At 37.7% G+C, this 22,059-nt stretch overlaps 1 protein-coding gene across 4 annotated transcripts in view; it reads left to right on the top strand.

Annotated features, from left to right (window-relative positions):
• Window positions 1–1,047: 1,047 nt before the first annotated feature.
• The window catches only part of LOC127505209 (protein polyglycylase TTLL10-like), a 36,706-nt gene continuing 15,694 nt past the window's right edge, over window positions 1,048–22,059 (top strand). Inside the window, exons 1-10 of one of the 4 annotated variants that reach the window (XR_007927643.1) lie at window positions 1,203–1,619; window positions 14,012–14,329; window positions 15,616–15,715; window positions 16,278–16,396; window positions 16,477–16,597; window positions 16,769–16,845; window positions 16,970–17,156; window positions 18,542–18,713; window positions 18,809–18,949; window positions 21,438–21,554. Coding sequence is in view for 1 of the 4 variants with exons in the window: in XM_051880602.1 (XP_051736562.1) it covers window positions 14,041–14,329; window positions 15,616–15,715; window positions 16,278–16,396; window positions 16,477–16,597; window positions 16,769–16,845; window positions 16,970–17,156; window positions 18,775–18,781 (900 nt within the window). In the remaining 3 variants the exon portion in view is untranslated. Of the gene's footprint in view, window positions 1,620–13,476; window positions 13,621–14,011; window positions 14,330–15,615; window positions 15,716–16,277; window positions 16,397–16,476; window positions 16,598–16,768; window positions 16,846–16,969; window positions 17,157–18,541; window positions 18,714–18,774; window positions 18,950–21,437; window positions 21,555–22,059 lie in introns of those variants that run through there. The other 3 variants (XR_007927644.1, XR_007927645.1, XM_051880602.1) reach the window with 3 other exon arrangements.

The following is a 22,059-nucleotide window of genomic DNA, read 5'->3' as shown; positions in this document are numbered from 1 at the left end:
TATAACCCACTTGTGATTTTTTTAAACCTTTATTGTGTCTTAAAAACGGTGGTTGCTCACAAATTGCTAAAAGGGGCTACTTCCTTTGGCGGGTACTTTAAACGTCATCATGACAAACAGGACATTTGGACAGCATTTCTCATGAAAAAGTGGAAACGTTTTCATACACAGCACAGATCATAATCAGCGAGCATGTTTTTAAATAAAGTTGTTTTCTAAATAAAGTTTGAGGAAGCTTGGTGGTGGTGACGTTGATCCGCGACCATGGTGTGCTCTAGTCCGTTTATAGCCTACTGTTAGCTTTTTATATCTGACGACTTAATTTAGGCTTCAAAATGTATAAATGTTGTGTCAACTTGTAAAGATTATCTTGGTAGACAAAACGTGTAAGTGCCATAACCCTTTGTTAAACACAGAGCTTATTTTTTGCGATTTTCCAAAAGTCTATGGGAAAAATGCATAGGCTTTCGACCGAGGGAACCCGTGCGCTGCTAACTTCCGGGTTGGCCTACAAAAACACGTCATCCCTGAGGTACTCTATGGATTAACTCTTTCATAGGGAGCAGTTTGACCCCCCCCCCCCCCCCCCCCCCAAAAAAAAAAAAACATTTCTCCTGACAAAGTGGTAAATACTATGAATTCTCACAACAATAGGATCAATATTTGCCCATTTTCATATCTTCTTCTGACTTTCGTTGACATTTGTCAGACATAGGATTAGTATCAAGTCAGTCTGCATTGTTTAAATTAATCCAGCCATTACGTTGGGCCCCAGTGTGTAGTCTGGCCCACCAGCCTTCAGGAGACGGGGATTAGAGCAGATGCCTCAAGGCCTGATGACACACAGTCACAAGCCAGAGTTTACCTGCGTCCCCTCGGCTCATATCTAACTCCCTGTAGTCTGTTTTATATAACTGAGGTTACAGTTCAGATGGGTGTGGGAATACGAACAGGGCAAAGGTCAGTTGCTCCTTGGTTTTACCCTTTCTGGTTGTAAAGGCTGTGTCACCTTACATTTTTGTATCAGTGGGCAAGGAAGAAATTCTAAGTCTGTTTCAGAATAAACATGAATGGACCATTTCTGTTGAAATAGGAAAAGAAGGTGCAATCACGCAAAGAGAGATGACATCATAAACATACACAAAGCAGGTTGGGTGGGGGCAGGTGGTTGGAGAGGGCCCTCCGGGGCGGGACTGACCTATCATAGAGTTTGGGACACACCTGCAAGCGCTAGAGGCTAAGGAGATTGGCTGTGGCATGAAAATTACACCTGTGGGGGTGGAGGGGGCCTGTTACATGTAAAGCAAGCTCTTTACAAATTCTGTCTCTCTTCTCAAAGAGGTTAAACAGGTAGCATCACCTCGAGCTCCCGGCAAAGAGCGTCTTCGTTGAGACAAAGACTCACCTGCCTTGCTGCTCTGTTAGTTTCTACGCCCAGCGTCGTGTTGGGAATCTGGTTTCCCGCCTCAAGATGGTCTTCTTCCTGGCTTTCGTGTTGCAAAAATCTTAAAGGGCGTCGTTCAGTTGAAGAGAGAAGAGAAGGACATGCTTGTGAAGCGGCGTAACTGACGAAGTGTGGTGTCTCTCGTATCTAGTGGATCATGGCGAGGACGCAACGGGTAACTTTTTTTTAAAACTTAAATTATTTTTATCTGTCTTTTTGTATTGCGTGGATTGCTTGAGTTTATGTTTGCGATCGTTGTCCCCACCCTTAGTTTTGTTCCTGTTTGCTAACAGACCATGTCATGGTAGCCACATAGTGGTATTTACAATTTGTACAGTACAAAGTAAAGAACTCGTAAGTGACACGGAACAGGAAGGGGGACGTTTTTTAGTTGGTTGGGGAGCTCATAAACGGTATTAAATTCCAATCCATTTAAACAGAAAGAAAAAGGGAACACAATAACCGTCATTCCTTGACTGGATAGACCAGTTTGGGCAGGTATAGAGGCAAACCGCCAGACTTGTCAAAGGGGATAAAGAGGGGGCAGTCTCTACTTTTGCTGAAAATACAGCTTTGGAAGTACGCTCAGTAATATCTAATCACTGCCAAAAAAGGCCTACAGCAAAGTGTTGTAGATAAAGAAAGGGGTTTCTAATTATTAAAAATGTTTTTAAATTTTTTAAAGCTTTTGATAGAGATAAACGAATAAAAATAGCAGCATTTAGTTAGTATTTTCATCAATTTAAGTGTGTAAAGATTAATTGTATTTGCTCTTCCAATTGCTTGTAGTAAGGCTTGTCTTTGCGTGTCTTTTTTTGGCATGATTTCAGAGGAAGCGAGACAATGATTGCTGTTTTGTCAGCTTCTGATGCGAAAAGCAAACAAGTGCCTATTAGCTTATATGCACTAAGCTGTCGTCTGCTCTTTTATCCTTCTTTTTTGATAGTCACGATCGCTGCTTTAGATTAATAATAAGTCCTCTATTGACATGACACAGTCTTGATATCGTTTCTAAAGGCAGGCTTATGTTGTTCAGTCATTTAATTATTGCTGATAAGTGCATTTTAAAAGAGCTTGTCTGCGGTGGAAAGAAAATGTCGGCTAGGCAGCACAATGGATGCACAGTGAGGTGGAGGGTTTTGATTGGTGGGTGGAAGAAAATGAGTCTGTTTCATTCCCTCATCTGAATGAGTCATTTGTCACAGTTCTATAACCCAGCCAGAGCATTATGAGAGTTAAGCTCTCCCCGGGACAATGTGGAAAGGTAACAGATCTCCATGTTTGGAGGCCGATGAAGCCTTTATCACAGAGCCGTTAGTGCTGGAAGTGGGCAGCAGTTCTTGCCATAGTGTTTGTTCCTCCGTGTGAGGGAAGAAAATGGCGTATTAATTACCGTGCGCGGGTGAGAGGTCACGGAAGTGCGGCACATTGAACTTGTGTACTTAAGAGCAGCAATCTGCTACAGCGCACATTCAGTATTATCATGGGATGCCATCTATTAGCAGGTGTGCATCTTTTTTTAGACATTTTTGAAGATGTCAGATGACATTTTTACAACTTTTTTTTAGAACATGGTTAGTATAATTATGCTGAAAAAGTAAAAAGGGTTCTCTGGAAATTCTGGATGACAAGGAAAAATATCGCCTATACCACATGCAAATGACCCTCATCCACTTCCTATTCCCATTCAAAATTTAAAAATAAAAAATTTTAGCAAGGAAACATACTAGTTTTGCATAATCTCATGGAGAATTTCCCTTTCCATAAACCAGAAAAGGGAATATGTCTACTACATTTTTTTCTCTTTACATGCACATAGTAGGAAACAACACGTCCATTTAAAGCTGAAGTGCAATTAGAGTCGTCGGAGCGAGGCCCGTCTTTAAGTAAGGTTTAGGGTTTCCTCATCTTTGTTCTTCACAAACTATTGATTAAGGCCAAGCCTAGTTTACCCCTCAGGTTGTCCATTTCAGCATGGAGTCACATTCCAACCAGGAGGGCAGGGTTACCTGATCACACCTCACTCTCAACCCAGAGACCAGTGCAGACAGCCAGGAAAGGTTAAACCTGCACCTCACGGCAGCTGAAATGTGAGGGAAAGATAGAGAAAAACAGAACAGGGGACACCTATTCTACCAGGAGGACATTGACGATAGACGAGAACCCTCAAGTATGTGCTTAAACGTTTTCTGCTTCTGACTTTTTCTCTTTTCCCTCTCTCTCTTCTTCTCTTCCTCTTTCTTTCTTTCTCAGAAGGCCTGCTGCACTGGTTTATAATGCTGATGATTAACCAAATAGAGGCTGCGGTCTGGGAGAGCAGGTCTGCTTGGGCTTTTCATTTCATGGGTCCTGACTGAGCAAGAGGAAGCTGAAACCTTTTCAGGCACCTGCTGGAAATTTGAGATTTTTTTTTGTCTTTCTTTTCCCCCCTTACTTGCTTTTTGTGTTACTTTACCAGGGTCCCTTTCACGACGGTAAGGTTACAGGCACTCTCTCTCTACCCTTACGTTTGCACTAGCTCTCTTTCTATCTTTCCCTCCCATTCTGCTCCCCCTCATGCTCTGCTCATTTTTCATTTTCTCACGAGATCTACAAATTCACTTCTTTGTTACAATTATCGAACACTTTTTTGCTTTGTGGAAATTGTTTTGAATAATTAGCATGATTTTGTGTTTGTTTTTCTCCTTTAATGGTTATAATAAGGTATTTGAATAGAATAATTGTGACAGCTACTACTTCACAATCATGCAAAAGTGCTTTTTAGGTCTAGTATACTTTAATTTTATCGTTAAAATCAGATCAGTAATTCATTTTTCCACCTCTCTCCAATATTTAGCCGTTATGCTAACATTTGTGACAGAAAACATGTGACTATCAGTATGCTAAAGATGGAGTTTCTCACTTTATGCGTTACTCAGTAAACAGGAAGTGTCTAGATCGACCTTCTCAATGCCGAATTTGGTTGCAGGTCAGTCCGGAACAACATTCCAGCTTGCTGTTATCACTACACATTAGCTATAGTCAACCCTTCCCACACTCGCTGTAATTCTGTTTCTCTCACGCTTAACAAGACAACCAGGGTTTTAGGTTTGTATCATGCGCTGTGAGGATGAGCGAATCTTTCGACGCCACCCAGTAAGGCCTTTGTTGCTTTCAGCGCAAACGGGGTTGGGTTTGGGGGGCGCCATTTGGCAGAAATGCATTTTTTTTCCCTTAACATTACATTGTTAAAGCGAACAGCCCTCCCAGCCTGGCCATGATGTCAAATCAGACCAGTCAGAACAGGTTTGGGCAATTATTAACTGTCTTAGTGGCCCACTCTGCACTTCAGCTGCAGTTTTCAGATGAACAAAGCCATGCGCCATACTAGCTCTACCTGTTTTTGAGCAGGTTATTTCGCTGGCATACCCCTTTGTCTGAGACAGTTGACTGAGTCAGAGCTGTTATCAAGCCATGTTGATACTAAATGTAGTTTCTGTGGTTGACTCCCCAAATTATGCCTTTACAATCCGATGTTAAACACACAAAGACTCGGTTGCGTATAATACGGTTGCTTATAATACAATGTTTTGGAGTGTTTTTGATGATAGCATTTCACCGGACTGAGATGTTTTCCACTTGTTTAGATTGATTTGGGTAGTCTTCTCCATCTTACGAGGCAGCATTGGATTTCATAACTTTCTCTAATACTGCCTGGTAATGATGATGATGGCTATCCACGAACTTCAGATCCAGAACTTTCTCTATCAGCATCCTGGAAGTATTAGCCCTCATCACTGGCACTTAGCAGCCATCTTACCGGACAGTGCTGGACTGTGTATCTGTTTTCTAACACTGTCTGGTAACGATGTTTGTTGGGTGACCTTATTACTTCAAGGGGAAGTCCTCATGTTAGTTCATATCCAATCATTCAAATGAGAATATTATAATACTAGTCTACATGCAATTTAATATACATGTGCTTGTATGTGACATGATGAAGCTACACAGGGATAGGCTGTATTATTGTCATGGTAGCAGTTCTTATCACTATGTTTGACAGCACTTGTTTTGTCTTTATCTCCATTGATGGGATGAGAAAGCCACATGAGGGCTTGTGTTTGTTTGACAGTTTGCTTAATGCGCATAGGCCATGTTTCCACAGAAACCATAACGGCCTCTCTGCACTTCCTGGTGTGGTCTTAATATGAACTACACTGTCTTTGAAAATGCCTTTTATACTGTAAGCTTTTTTAATAGTGGGAAAACAATTAGTATATTAAATAGTGCCTAAAAATGTGTATATTTCACTCTATTACAATTACAAATTTAGAAGCAATGCTCAAAGGTAAAATATCAGCAGTTAGAAAATTCAAAATGTTTCATAAAGAGACAACTCTTTGGATGAAAAGCCTTTAGAAATGATCTAAGAATTGACTCGAGGGGCTTCGTTTCATTCATGTCCTTGTCCCATTTTGTGTTTCAGACGTCTGAACCGCACCCAGCCTTAGTTAAAGAATACCAGTCGGTTGACTGTTAAACCAGACCTGCTGAAAGTTTCATAGTCCCCTCCCCCTCTTATGTTGAGTGTGGCTTTTGTGATAGCAGGCGAGCCGTGATTGGTCCAGCTCGTTTTACCTGCGTGGCACATCCTGCAACTGACACATGAGCTCAGCGTAACCCTCCCGATAAAAATAGACATAATGACATCCTCAACTCCTCCTCTTCTTCTTTTATCCCTGACTATATATTTTCCCACAGAAAATAATCTTGGCAAATGTCCATGTTAAACATGTCATTCAGTGGTAGAGTATCTTTATGATAGCATGCATTTAATACCATTTTTATGAGGAGCTTTACTCTGAGTAATTTCATTTACATTACAGGGAAATTTTATGTACACGTGAACTATAATGACCTTTGCCACTTGTAAACATAGAACAAAAAGTTCATTATGCTTTAAAACGTGATGGTTAGGCGGAAGCAATGGTCGTATAGTTGATGAAGTACTCGAATGTTTGTTTAAGGTGGGTGAATTGACTCGCAAATACTGAACCACACCCATATTTGCTTGTATGGGGTACTTTTTTTTTTTTTTATTCTTCACTTATGTATGGATGAAATGAACTTGTTTGTCAGTCACCATCCCCCCCCCTTCTTTTGTGTTTTCATTGCCCGTATTTACATAACTACATCATCTACAATAGGTCCCTTTTGAATTCCAAGCAGGTTGGCTGTAAATTCAAACCTGTTTGAATGTTTGTTCTGAACAAAATTATTTTATAGCATAAGCCAAAGTGAGCACTTTATCTGTATGTTTCATATTCTGTTTTTATTTTGTAAGTTAACATAATTTCCTCTTTATCAGGTGTCACAGAGCCAGGCCTGTTGATAGACGTCTTACCAGACATGGTTAGATCTAATAATTTGTGTCTAATACTGTCTGGTAATGCCGTCCATCACACGCTAATGTCATCTTTTCCCGTCTCAATGGTCCTCTTGAAAGAATAACTTCAGTGTGCTTGATAGAAGGATGTGGAAAATCTGTCATTTTCCTATCTACATATGCAAATTAAGCTCCTGTCATGGTAACTTTTATCAAGAAGAGTTTCGTCGTTATGATGCAAACCTGAGCTATAACTCCCAACAGTCTTCACATATGTTATTAATGGGCCATATTTTTATATGTATTTATATATAATTTTATAAGAAACTGTGAATCCTACACTGGAAGACTGGTATTTTGCAATTCTCTTCCATGTGTTATGAGTCAAAGTTTCTGCAATAAACCTGCAAGTAAAGTCATTTGGCCTTGGCAAGAAAGATATCTTGGACATGCACTTGTATGTATATTTTATGTTTTGCTCAGTGTATGTAGATGTTTCATGCAATTACATCATAATTCTTCTGATTCATACTGTACTCTGAGACTGTAGGCTAGTATCCATATTAAAACACAGAGTGTATTCGAGGCTAAGAAAAAAGCTAGATCAGAAATTACGAAATGATTTTTTTTGTCACTTGCTGATTACCCAACACAACGATCCTTCAGTGTTACCATGGCAACTAAATTCCACATGGAAAAAAACCCACGGTATTCACTTTGTAACAGTATGTTGACTAGTTTCTTTCCAACCGATTTGCAAATATGTGAAATGGAGCAACAAAATTGAAAACTGCATCAATTGTAATGCGTTGAAAGGTACAGAAATAATGAAAACAGTTCAGACTTCAATTGAGTGTGTCTGAGACATTTCTTTCGATTCTATCAGGTCAGTCAGGCATGTTTTCAGCGGTCAGGTAAGGTGTATGTTAATGGCTGTCAGTAAATCTGGGCCTGGCTCTGCTGCTGGCTTGGTCATTGTGTTCATGTGACTCCTCAGTGGGTCGACCGGAATGCCTGGCCTCAGAGCAAAGCAAGATCCAGTTACATGTGAACAGAGCTCCTTTTTAACTACCTCAATTTGCCCTGTTCTGCCAGGACCTCATTGTGTTGCTGTGGAAAGCACACTGCCAGTGAGGCCCCTGTCATACTGAGGTGCAAGGACACCAGGACAATGATATGTAAACGAGATTTTTACCTTTATGCACCTATGTACTCAAACGCAAACTACTGTGAATGAAAGTATGAATGATTCCTTGAAGTTCAAATGTAAAAAGACACAATGGCTCAATAAAGTTCAGATACAAAACCAACACAATGGCCCTTTATTTGCCATTTCTGTTATCTCTGAAATATTAGTCTGTCACAGAGGGTTTTGTCTGCTGCTATAATGCGGCATTTGGCACCCAACTTTTTTATGACATTGTAAATGAATCCCTTTTGTCATCGGTTAGTCTAAAGGCCCATTAAGGATGATAGCTATAACGATAACAAAAAAGATATAGTTCTAAAAAAATCATTGTAGTTATAAAAGAATAGCAGAGTACGCACCGCAATTATAACGATAATGTCACAGAGAAACGATATCATGGGAATCACTTTCAGAACGATTTTTTTTTCAGCTGGTGAACGATAAAAGCATTGACAGCCAATCAGAATCCATCCTGCTTTAAAGAGCTTGAGCATTTAAAGCGGCAGACGACAAAACTGCAGCGCGTGCTCAGAATAAACAGAACGATATCTTTTGTTGGTGTGCATATATTGTTATCATTATCTTTATCTCACTATCTAACATTCTCTATCTTTATCTCATTATCTAATATTGTTATCATTATCTTTACAGTTATCATTTTTGGTGTGAACAGTCCTTAAAGGGATAGTTCACCCAAAAATGAAAATTCTGTCATGATTTACTCACTCTCAGGTTGTTCCAAACCTGTATAAATGTCTTTGTTCTGTTGAACACAAAGGAAGATATTTTAAAGAATGTGGGAAACTGAACAGTTCTAGGGCACCATTGACTTCTATATTTTTTTTTTTTCCTACTATGGAAGTCAATGGTGCCCCAAAGCGGCCTGGTTACAAACTTTCTTCAAAATATCTTATTTTGTGTTCAGCAGAACAAAGAAATTCATACAGGTTTGGAACAACGTGAGGGTGAGTAAATGATGACACAATTTTCATTTTTGTGTGAACTATCCCTTTTAAATCTCTTTTGTAATAGCAACTAAAAAAAAATCTAAATGTACTTTTATAGACATAGGCTACGGTCATTTTTTTATGTTTTTTGAAGTCTCTAATGCTCGCCATGGCTGTATTTATTTGATCAAAATATAGTACTGTTGTGAAATATTAGTACAATTTAAAATAAATATTTTCTAATTTAATATACTATTTAATGTAATTAATTCCTGTGATGGCAAAGTTGAATTTTCAGCAGCCATTACTCCAGTGTCACATGACCCTTCAGAAATCATTCTAATAAGCTGATTTGGTGTTTAAGAAGCATTTCTTATTATTATCAATGTTGAAAACTGTTGTTAATGTTAAAAGTTGTTAATAAATTTCCAGAGTAATTGCATTTTTGTGAAGTGGGTTCAGGGAGAGATCCTGTTGAGTGCAATACATAAGTAGGCCTATATATAGTTAATGGATGAAATACATCCAGACAGGATCTGAAACGTTGCCAAGTGCTCAGGTGACTCATTCAGTTAGGGAAACTACTTTTAAAAAATGTTTCTATCTCGCAAATGCAAGTTACAGCTGCAATGTCATTAGTTCTATATCCAATAATTTAACCAATAACTGGTATTTGGATAATCAAGTAAAGAAATGTGACCAATTAATGTTTGAACATTAATATAAAAGTGGCTAAATTGACACTAAAACACTAAATTGTTTTTGCATCAAGTGAAGACAGCAGGAGAGCCTTTCATTGCGTGACATCACAAGAGAATTCCACATCGCCGGAAACACTGGAGAATTCCAGCACTGGTCTGTGCATGCTCAGATGTAGCCAAACTAGATTCCAACCAACAGAGGGTGAGGTTAACCTAGGATTGCTAATGAAGTGAAACGGGCTGTCAAGATGAACACGTGTTTAAACGGCTGTGACATACCTTCAGGTGGATAAGTAGCAGTCACACTGATAGGGAACTCCCCGATTAGTTTGCAAATGGTTTTTACCACAACCCTAATCACTCATTCTGAATTATTAAGATCATTCTGTCGACTTTAAGAAAAGCCTTGGAGATAATTATAGTTTTTGTTTTAACTTGAGAATTTGTTATACATTTGGCTTCTGGAGACTACTGTTGAATCTTAGTTCTGTGCTTTGTAAGATTAAACTTTGGGCCTCTTGCGTTTCTTATTTCATAAATGCTGCTCCTTGTACAAAATAACAACGTCACCCCTCATTTGCTTCACTAATACAGCAGTTCATCAAGTTCTGGTGACTGAGAAACAAGGAATTGTTGGCACAGCATGATGACATCACTCTTTCACCAACTGTTAAAGGCATTAAAAAGGAATGGTTTCTCCTATCCTCTCCCCCACACTCCATTGTGTCTCAAAGTTATGGTGAGTTTGAGAAGACAAAAGAAAATACTTGCAGAAGCGCATGTTGTTTTACATGTTCATAAACTCTTCAGTACTTCCTGGATTGTGGCAAAGATGAAGAATAGGACCGTCCTCCAAAAACTGACGTACAGATATACAGTCTCTCTCTCTCTCTCTCTCTTTCTCTCTCACATACACACACACACATAGTCATAAGCAGATGGTGAGCCAGGGGAGTTACATGGCTGTAAAACAAACCTGTTTTCTTTGTCCACCTACACAGCGCTCTGTACACAGCGTCTATCAGATTGCAGCCTACTGGCAAGGTGTGGCTGAAACCAGCAATGTACTAACATACATGACTACAAGCCACATCTCATGACATGAAGCCACACCATTAAGAGCTTGTAGTAGCCTCAAGTAAAAGAGACAATCCAACGCAAATTCATGTGACGCAAAATGCAATGTATTTTCTTTACACAATTTTGTTTGTATATTTTAACATTATAAAATTAATATTTTTATTCATTGACCCTTATAATATAGACTACCCTATTTTTATGCGGGGATGAGCACTTATTCTGCTAAAAACTAAAATTAAATTATTGACATTATGTGTATTACACACACACACACACACATGTGTATATATATTCTTGAGATGGGTGGTTTAGGATCAGTTCTTTGTCTCCATGAATTCTTACTCAGTGAGCAAGACCAGAAACTATTGGGATTGTGTGGAAGCTGGTTTAACACCAAATGAGTGTCAGGAGTGGGATTACAGTTAACTGCCACTGGTGTCTGGGTGTGTCTTCCAGAGTCGGTTGTTATGAAGAGCAGTAATTTTCACACTTTCTAGGAGACACCCTGAAATTTAGGATATGTGGGAACTGACTAGCACCTCTGAATCTAAAACATGAAAACTGTATCTGCATTCACATGATGTAAATACATAAACGGAGGTTCATATCTAAACCTGGAAATAAACTGACAGTTTTAGAAACAGACAGGGCTTAGATTAAGCCAGGACTAGGCTTTAGTTCAATTGACCGTTCGCAAAGACCCACCTCCTTTAGTTACTGTTGCTATGTCCGACAAGCCATGCCGCTCTCACGCCACACATCATGTTCTCACACAGTGAAAAATACATTGTGGAGCAAAGAGGACACTGACAACGTATCGACAAACAAGACAGAGCAGGTTACTTTCGATATGAAACAAAGTCTCAAGTTTCAAATTTTGTAATTTTTAAAGAAATTTAAACAACAATTGCCGTCATTAATGTGTCGTGACATCGCTGTAGCGCCTCAGATCAAGCGGCTCATGAACCGATAATCTCTTCTTACTAGTTAATTTATATCATCAAATAAACATGAATGAACCACATTTCAACCACTGAAAGACGTCAGTACACATCATTTTTCAAATTCAAGTCCACCAACGTTAATCTACTAACTCCCCTGACTGCTTTGCCAGACAAAATGGCGGATTCGGCGTTATGATTGGTTAGATCGCCTGTCAATCAAACTCCCGGCGAAGGGTCAATTAGGACCAAAGTCCCTTTAATAAGTGTTATTCTATAGTCTTTGATTAGGACATTTAAGTAGCTTTTATAAACATGCATCTTGAGACAAAACAATGGCCTTATGCTTTTGAATCGCTCTCGCTGTACTTTGAAGTCACACGCTGATCGGTCTGCACAGCGCCAATGCATCTCAAACATGCCTATTTTCGCCTCCAACTTCAAAATCGTCCGACATCGTTGTTTTACTATTTTTGTAAAGGCCGTTTGACTTAGTCTTTGCATGTTCGCTTTGAAACACTTGCTCGGTACGCCTACGACACACGTGACCTTTCCAATGTGATTACGTCATGTGTGGCGCATCGCAGAGCTAGTGCAAGACGAGCATTTGTGGTTAAAAAGTATATAAATTTTTATTTTTTTTTTAGAAAATGACCAATCATTTCACTAGATAAGACCCTTATTCCTCGGCTGGGATCGTGTAGAGCTCTTCGAAGCTGCTCTGAAACTGCAATTTTGACCTTCAACCCATTGGTAGCCATTGAAGTCCAGTATATGGATAAAAATCCTGGAATGTTTTCCTCAAAAACCTTAATTTCTTTTCGACTGAAGAAAGAAAAACATAAACATCATGGATGACATGGGGGTGAGTAAATTATCAGGAAATTTTAATTCAGAAGTGAGCTAATCCTTTAAGCCTTGTCTGTGAAACCAGGGCATATAACATTTTAAACTAAATAACTTTATGATGTAAAATTACAAAGAAAAATGTCATTGCAAATCAGTTAAGTAAATTAAGATCATCATATTCTAAAATTCATGTATTATGCCAATATATTTGCAATGTAAAATCTCTTTTAAACTACAAAAAAGTTAAAGAGACGCATTATAGTACTAGACTCAGACTTGACTATGTGCAAATACAGATCAAATACTTGTTGTCTCATGCAACACAATATGGTTACACACAATTAGAATGTGAATAAGACCTATGAAGGTCTGTTTAGCGTCTATCTGTCTTATTAAGGTAACTGCATAGAGACAGGTGTGTTTGGGCTTGATATTTATTGAGGTTTTGTTCTTTGTTTGATGTTTTACCTTTGTGTTATGTTCATGACAACACAATCCTGAAAAACATAAAGAGATAGATAGGCCTCTATATAAGCCGAGCAATTAAAACCATTGTCTAAGATCTTTTTATGGGACATTGATCCATTTTGAAATTAGGATATTTCATGTTATAGAATAACATGAGATGAAATTTGTTTTGTGTTAACCAACATTAGCTCTAATTTCCAAATGGCTAATATGTTTTTACACCTAATTGAACACAATAAAAGAGATTAAAACAAACGGCATCAGTGCACACCATTCATTGTGGTTGAAAATGCATTCTCACGTTACTGTAATGCCTAAGCAGTAATCTGTAAGACAATTAATAATGAATGGTGTTAGGTTGGAAACACTGAGAATCATTTCCTGGAGTGATTCTTTTGTTCTGAGATTCTAGCCTCCATTAGTAGCTGTTGCTAAGACACCCATTTCCTAGGTAACAAGCAGTTGTTTACATTAGCCTGCTAGTTTGGTCAGCATTGAGTTAGCATGCTCCAAAAGTCTTTCAAGTACATGGACTGAACAAACAATGTTTCACTAACTTCTTATACAATCACGACCAGTTTAGATGTTTCAAATTGAGACAGCAACGTGTTAAAAGAGGAACTGAACAAAATCAGTGTAAGTTTAATAAAAATTGTGTTTACTACATTCAAATTAGCTGCTAAGCTAATCAATTATTGCTAATATATTTACACTTTTCCTTGGTTAAGTAGTATTTAATGTGTCTTAAAGATGTCTTTATTTTTTCAGCATCTTTTAATTGTGTGTTAAAAAATCGTTAAGCATAAAAATTAATGTATTGTTTTGCTAAAATAGGCTAAGTGTTACAGCTCAAATCAAACTCCAGTTTTGAGGTTATTTTCTCAAGCAATTCCAGTGACCAATAAATACCAAGTTGAAATGTAGCCACGCATATCTGATGTTGCTGTTTTCTGGATCACTGGCTCTACAGAGGTCAGTCGGGCACTGCTGGGCAGTTCTATTGGAAAATCCTTTTTCTTCTCCATAGATCTTGGCTGGTTGGGGGGAGTGACTGTGATGTCATCTGAGAGCTGGGTTGAGCCCCGTCAGCACAGAGAAGAGCCAGGTGCCGGACAGAGACAGGACACACAGAATGTCTGTGGAGTCACACAGCAGACAATGAGCGGTCAGGACCAATCAGATGAGGAGGAGAAGGGCAGTGCGCTGAATGCTGGGGTTGAGGTTGTGGTGCTACAACATGTGAATGGAGCTGAAATGCAGAAGGAGAAGAACAAGGACACAAGGGGGAGAAGACGGGCCGCTCAGAATATACACAGAGTAAAACATCCAGATGCAGCCCTGCCAGGTGTGTAAGAGTATTTGTGTTGTTTTAGATGGGGAGACACTCATAGATTCTGTACTATAGTTTGTTTCGTTAGTAACTGTAGATTTCAATGCACTATTAGCAGTCAGCCGTGATTAATTTATTTAAAGAGCAAATGTTGTCTATTAATAAGGGGATACAGTGAGTAATATCTGACTGATCTCAACATGGCTGCCCCCATGAGGTGACAAACTCCACATAAAAGAAAAATGCTTTTAGGGTTACTGATATGACTGGAATCTTTTAAATAAATACATTATAAGTATTATTCATTTTCTTTTTATCTATAACTTGTTAAATAAGGAAAACATACTGAGTGCTCCTATAAAACACTTTTTAACTGCAACTTGTAATAGTATATATGGACTTATAAATAATATTTGCAATAATTATAATATTAATAATAAGTATAAAACTTGTTTATTATTATTAATAATATATTTTAAAATGATAATTATTATAAAAAATTGTTTGTGCTTGAGATCAATGGAAAAGTAAGAATACTTCTGTTCAATAATTTACATAAAAACAATTGTCACTAATTTTAATATACTGTGGTATTGAAGGTAGTATTGATACATTTTGAAACATGCCATAGTATTACTGATATGAGTGAAGTCTTTTAAATAAATACATTTACACAGTTTATTTCTTTATATCTACTACTTATTTAATGAGTGAAAGATTAACTAACACAGTATATATGGTCTTATAATTTATATTTACCATTATTTTAAATATTATATATACATATATACATACATACATATTATATATATATATATATATATAATTGCCATTATTATTATACTATTAAATCCTTAAATTAAAGAAGTATTTTGATAGATCCATTCATGAATAAACAATATTTTGTTTTGAAACATATATAAAAATATAAAAAGGCACAGTAATTGTAGAATGACTGATGTTAATCAGCGTTCTGTAAAATGGCTCAGTGCCAGCAAACAAACTAGACAACATGATACAGGGTTAGGTCTAGTCAGACATGCACTCGCGGGTCAGGAAGAGGAGGTGAGATTAATTAAACACTTTGTCGGATCAGGTGTCTCCCACTAGTCCAACTCTGATCCGCCCCCAGTCAACACACGTTACGACACTCACGATTCTTACAAGGGTCATTACCAATTTTCCAACCAACTTTTACATCGTATGTCTCAATATATGATGTAAAATATAGTCCATGTATTATTTTTATCCATTTAGAAAGTGAAGTTCACTTGTATTTCTTTGTATATGTAATTGTTCAGTGAGCGTCTCATTTGTTGAGAGGGACAGAGACAAGCGGCCTGAAGATCCACGAGGCCCTGGACCCTTCTTTTACTTTGGGGGAAACAATGGGGCCTCCATGTGAGTGAATAAAAATCCTTTGACCAAGGTGTTTGGATGAGATATTTTTTTATAGATCCATTCATGAATAAACAATATAATATGTGTAATGTGTTATACATGATTTGCAGAAATCAACTCAAATTGACTGAAATGAAGTGTGGACAAACTGCAGTTTTGGTGTTTGTCTTGGTCTTTCTTTGGCCTTTAGTCTGGAGTAGGTCCTTGAGAGGCCTACAACCATAAAATCAATATGTAGACATACCAGTGGCTTATAATAAATAAAGAAACACACAGATTTGCCACTTCTTCAAACCATTTAAAAAAAAAAAAAAAATCTTGCACTGTAAAAAGAATTGTTGGTTTAACTTAAAAAAGTAAGTTACCTGGGTGCCTTAACATTCATTGAAATTAAAAATTTGAGTTCATACAATGAAAGCGATTGGTTTAGTCAAGAGAAACTCAAAATATTATGTTAGCTGAACTACATTAATTATCTAAGTTGATTTGACAAAAGAAAACAATGTTATGATAACAAATCATGAAAATAATTATTTACAGTGTGGTTTGATCTGATATTCAGAGTTGTTTCATATTGTGAGGGTCGAGGCTGGCAGCGAATATATGACAAGACCAGGACGGACTACAAGCTCAAGTGGTGTGAAACTAAATCACCTGCTACCTACAACAGCTTCAAAGCAGGTGATCTACATTTCATTACGTCAAGATCACAGCAATCATGAACAAAACATTCTACACTTTCTCTGTTTATTTGCTTATAGGTGGCCAGTTGCTTTACCAGATACCCAATAATAATGTCCTGACCACTAAGATTGGCCTTCTGAACAGCCTACGGGAGTATGACAGAGTCAGCAGCAAGGTTAACTATGGATGTGGAAACAGGTTAAAAATTAAAATACTTTTTGATAGGACCAGAGTTACACAAATCTTTGATAGCATTATCAGAATATCAGTCATATTTACTTTACTATATGTTAATGTTACAGCTGAAATATTCTTCTTCTTCTTTTTTTTTAATCTAACTGCTGCATCCGCATTCAAAAAATGTTGCAGGAGAATGAAGCTGGAGGACTTTTTTCCTGTCACTTTCCGTATGGATATGAAGGATGAGAGAGAGGCTTACTTTAAAGGCAAGACTACATGTTATATAGATACAGACAGAAACAGTAGATAATGATATACTGTTGAAACCGTATCTTAAGTACTTCATCATCAGTGAGAGTCTAATCAATGTAAAATTGATGTGGCCTTTAGGAATATGCAATGATAAATCCGGTATGTGGATCTGCAAGCCGACAGGCCTTAATCAGGGCCGTGGTATTTTTCTACTGCGGATGCCAGAAGACATCACAGCATTCAGAGAACGACTGCAGAACACAATAGAGAAGCAGTCCAACAGGAGGTCACCTTTCAATATGCCACAAGCTCTGATTGTTCAACAGTGAGTAAAGCTGACAATTTCAAAAGATCACATGTTCTAATTATATGTAATCATGCTGTGAATCATGGCCTCAGTGTCCTATAATCCTGATAAAATTCATGGTCAGTGCCACAGGCATTAATCAAAAACAGCTTGATGTCTACATGTTAATTTTTTCATTCAGAAATCAGTGAACATTACAAAATACAGTAGTTGTGCCACAGAGTAAGCTAACATGCATCTTCTACTCTGCAGGGAGGCAGTGATCAGGGCTAGTTTCTATCATGCTAGCTCAGCAAAACTGCAAAAACTTTTCTTTTATTATTGAGGTTTTTAGAAACATAGCTATATATACATATAGATGCCTCATTAGCGGCTATTTCTATGTCCACTATACGTAAGACGTCCGCCATCTTGCAACGCTTGAAGCTGGTCCGTAAACATTCAAGAGCAAGTTGACTGAGTATGAATGTATATATCTGTAATAGACTTCAGCAGGTGATTTTGCTAAACTAACACAATACAACAAGATAAAAGCGATATTCAGAGTTAGACAAATGTCAGTCACAGAGCGTCGCAAACAAGCAGCAGCCGCCTTTTACAGTTCCTCCTGAACCTAAACAACGACTTTATGCTGCGTTCACACCATGTTGTTACCGTAATTTAGAAACGACAACCCGTGACGTTCTACCCGGAGCTGTTTTTCTCCTCAGACTCAGATTTTTGCGTTTCTATATCAACGGCGAAATTAATCTGCAGCAGTCAGGTGGTACAACTAGAGCTCTGTAAGTTGTTTACGACGTTCATTATTATTGCAATGTAATGTGCTTTGAGACATGAGGTAATTTAACGCCGTCTCTCGTGACTCTGCTGTGTGCATTCATGTCTTTTGGTGTGGCTTTGGAGAGAAGACAAGGGTGGGATCTTATGCTTTCAAAGCTAGCTTGCTATTGCTAGCCTCTCTGAAATTGCCTACCCTACCTTTAAATCTCAGCTGAGGCTGCGTAATGCTGTGGCATTTTGGTAAACTCGATTTACTGTGAGAGATGACATGTTGACCGTTCCAAGATGGCGGGCACAATGACGTATCTGGAGCAGTCGAAAAATGGCATCTATATGTATACATATCTATGGTTAGAACAGCATGTCAAGCAATTCGTTGAAATCTACCACTGTAGTAAAGAATGCACAAAATTAACACTAGTAAAACGAATTAGTAAATAAATAAATATTAAATATTTTAATACATACTAATTAAATGTATATTTATTAAATATTGTTTATTAAATTGTTAATAAATACCTGTTTGTTAAAATGAGTATACAGGAATGGATCTTCAAAAAAAAAAAAAAAATTACCTTAATCAGTACAAATTAATTTTTCTATGCTCTTCTGATTATTTTAAGGTACATCCAGAACCCTTTGCTACTAAAAGGGCGAAAATTTGATGTGCGGTCATACTTTCTAATTGCTTGCACCTCGCCATACATGGTGTTTTTTCGCCATGGTTATGTCCGATTGACATGTAACCTTTATGACCCCAACTCTGACAATATCACAGCCCACTTGACCAATCAAGTAAGACAATGTGTATATTTTAAAGCCTAATTAATGTTAATATCTATATGCTTGTTTTTAGGCTATAAGATACTACAATTTGTCCTTTGTTGCAGTACATGCAGAAGAAAAATCCTCTCTACAGCCTGCTAAAAGAGGAAACCGTTTGGTCTATGGAGCGCTTCAATACATACATTAATGAGACATACATGCTGTCAAAGGGTCTGCCCAAAGATTGGGCTCTGGGTCCTTTTGCAGTGAGTTTGATATTTTTCACACATCAAAGAGGCAATATCCTTAAATTATTTTTATAGATTTATATAATAAATAGGGATGCACCGATACCATTTTTTAAGGACCGAGTACGAGTACCGATACTTTTTTTCTAGTACTCGCCAATACCGATGCCTATACATTTATTAATTTCTCTCTCTCTCTCTTTATTTATTTTTTTATTTATTTATTTATTTATTTTTTATGTTGCAGTTTTCCAAGCACAACACAGTGAGACTAATGAATGTACGACAGCTTCTTTATTATTACTCTGATGAAAAAAGTAATAATTTTTATGTGCTTGTCACAAACTTAAAGAACAAAAATTTCACAGTGTCCAATAACCTCCAAATGGCATAATTAACAATATATATATAATTGTTGTTATATAAAAAGAAATTTACAAACAATACAACATATACTATAGAGATACAAATTAAATAAACTTGTTTTTCAGATACAGTAGGTTTATTTACCATGTATACATTTATTTAACATATTTTGTTGTTTTATTAACATTAATGACAAATATAGGCTACGGTCCCTTTAAGACCGAATCCATGGATACTGACACACATCCTGTTTTCACCCAAATATTTACGTCCACTTAAGCCATAACCGACTGTATTTACGTGAGATACTCCACACGATGGACATTTTGACAACTATTTGTGCATTTGACCATTCAGGCGCAAGGAGAACCGATCGCGTGCTGTCTGAGAGAACTGGGATCGCGCGCAAGAAAGAGAGAGAGCGCGTGCGAGAGAGAGCGCTTCTGGTCTGTGTCATTCAGCGCGATTCCGCCTATCCCGCCTTCACTAATCGATAACGAATTGTGATTGAAAGCATGCAGTTCGCAATGTGTGTGTTGTCATCATTAATTTTGAAGTATCTCCACCAGGGGCGCCGCTAAGGCGAGGAAAGTTAGGACGATTCTAAGGGCCCACGCACTTTTGGGGGCCCCCAGAGATCGGTTTTATTAGTAGTAACAGTCAGTGCTCGAAGTGGTTCTCGCGCACCGGCACTTGTCGCATGTTGCCGGTATCTGAACGCCCACACCGAAACGTAGAATCAGACTATTAATTAAATGTACATCGCGCATTCTGAGATTTTATAAGCTTTACGAACTGAACGGATCAATTGTCTGCGCAATATGACAGTGACTGAAGCTCAGTTGTTTAATTTTGCATGAGTGGGGCGCTAATCACCGTAAGCGCGTTCACCAGCGCGCTCCAAAAGTGTTAATATTAGCACGAGCCGTTCCTATGCGACGCTAATGATAAAATGTGCGACCCATTTGGATTCTATTGATAGTAAAACGCTACGGAGAAAGTCGAACATGATATAAAACAACCACAAATGTCTGATGAAAAGAGGGGAAAACATCCTGCAAGCTTTTTAAACTCATGAAGACCACATTTACTAGAATTTATCACGTTCTGTTGTTTTTATTGTTGCAAATTTTGACTAGTTGTAGAATTTATAATAGATAATCTGTTAAGGGAATAGATTTTTCACTAAAGATTTATATTACAGCTGTGGCATGTTGTAGCTATAGTTTCTAAACTGTGTTGCTATATTTCATAACAATGCTATAAACCTGTAATTGTATCCTTATTGTAACAAATGCTATAGTTAACAATTACAAGAACTATGTTATTTTAAGGCTGAGTACAAATTAAAGCTTTAGAATATAAACCTTATTGAATTTTTGACTAAACAATTGGTTTTGTTTAAGAATGTACGAATATGAATATTTGATTACTGTATTTTTCTAGCAATAGCAAAAGAAATAGGTCATTATTATTAAATTGCAGACAAAGATTTTGGATAGCTAGGTTGACTTGTATGTTTGGTGCGGTAGGGGCCCCAACCTCAAATTCTTTCATAGGGCCCAAAATTGCTAGCTGTGCCCCTGATTTCCACACCTCTGAGGCTGACATTGTTTCTGCTTGCTGCCGCCGGTGTCTCTGTGCACAGAAAATTCTGTCAGTTACGTCACGTGAGGTATCGGCCCTTGGTATCGGGGGTATTTTTACGTGTACGAGTACAAGTACACGAGCTTGGTATCGGTATCGGTGCATCCCTAATAATAAGTGATAATCAAAAAGATGAAGTGAGAATATCTGTTAACCTGATTTAGTAGGAAGGTCTCCATGTATCTTTTAAAGTAATGACTGCATGTAAATTTATTCAAACTACTTGAAATGATGCAGATGTCCCGTTGTCATGGTAACAATGGTTTTGGAAGTATATGAAATATTAAAAGGGAAGCTCATCAAATTTACTGAGAAGGATTAAACTGAATAGGAAAATAAAGATGTGGTAAATTAAGGGCAGTATTTTATCTTGGAGCTCGAAACAAAATTATATTTTTGACAGGCGAATATGAAGTCTAAAACAGGAACAACATTTCATTTGAGATTTCAGTAACTAAACTGCGTTCTAACTAAATGTTTTGTCATTCTGCAGAAAAGGATGCAACATATCATCATGCAGTGCTTTCAAGCTGTCAAAGCCAAGCTGGACTGCAAACTTGGTTACTTTGACCTAATTGGCTGTGACTTCTTGATTGATGAGGATTTCAAGGTGAGATGCAAAAGAATGTTTATAGGGACTTCAAGAATGGAAATGTGTGTGTGTGTTTGAAGCCTGACAGGCTTAACGGAGTCAGACACAGGAGATTAGTTTTAGAATTATCCACCGAATGTGCTAAGACGCATTACAAACATAAAGTCTTTATTTATCTCTTCTGTAATCTAATCCTCTTTAGTTTCTTCAAGACAATTATGATACAGTTTTCTAATGCTGGCATGATTCTCTGGAAACATGATGTTCAGAGGCCAGTTGTCCCCCTATGGAGCATCCTAAATTCAATCCCTGCCAAGCAGTTGCCAGGCAACCCGTGTACTGTCAGCGTAAACATGCGTTCCCCAGGCCAGGCACATACTGGTCTCCAGGTTACCAGATCATTATGGATTCACACATAACAACCAACAACATTTATATCGGAAGATATTACACGGCATACTTATAAAACTATAACAGTATCTTAAAAGTCTTGCCTCAGTGAGATGTGTACATGTTTCACTCA

The sequence above is a fragment of the Ctenopharyngodon idella genome, chromosome 22 (genome assembly GCF_019924925.1).
Source record: "Ctenopharyngodon idella isolate HZGC_01 chromosome 22, HZGC01, whole genome shotgun sequence".
Lineage (NCBI taxonomy): Eukaryota > Metazoa > Chordata > Actinopteri > Cypriniformes > Xenocyprididae > Ctenopharyngodon > Ctenopharyngodon idella.
This window is presented reverse-complemented; position numbering and strand designations above follow the sequence as displayed.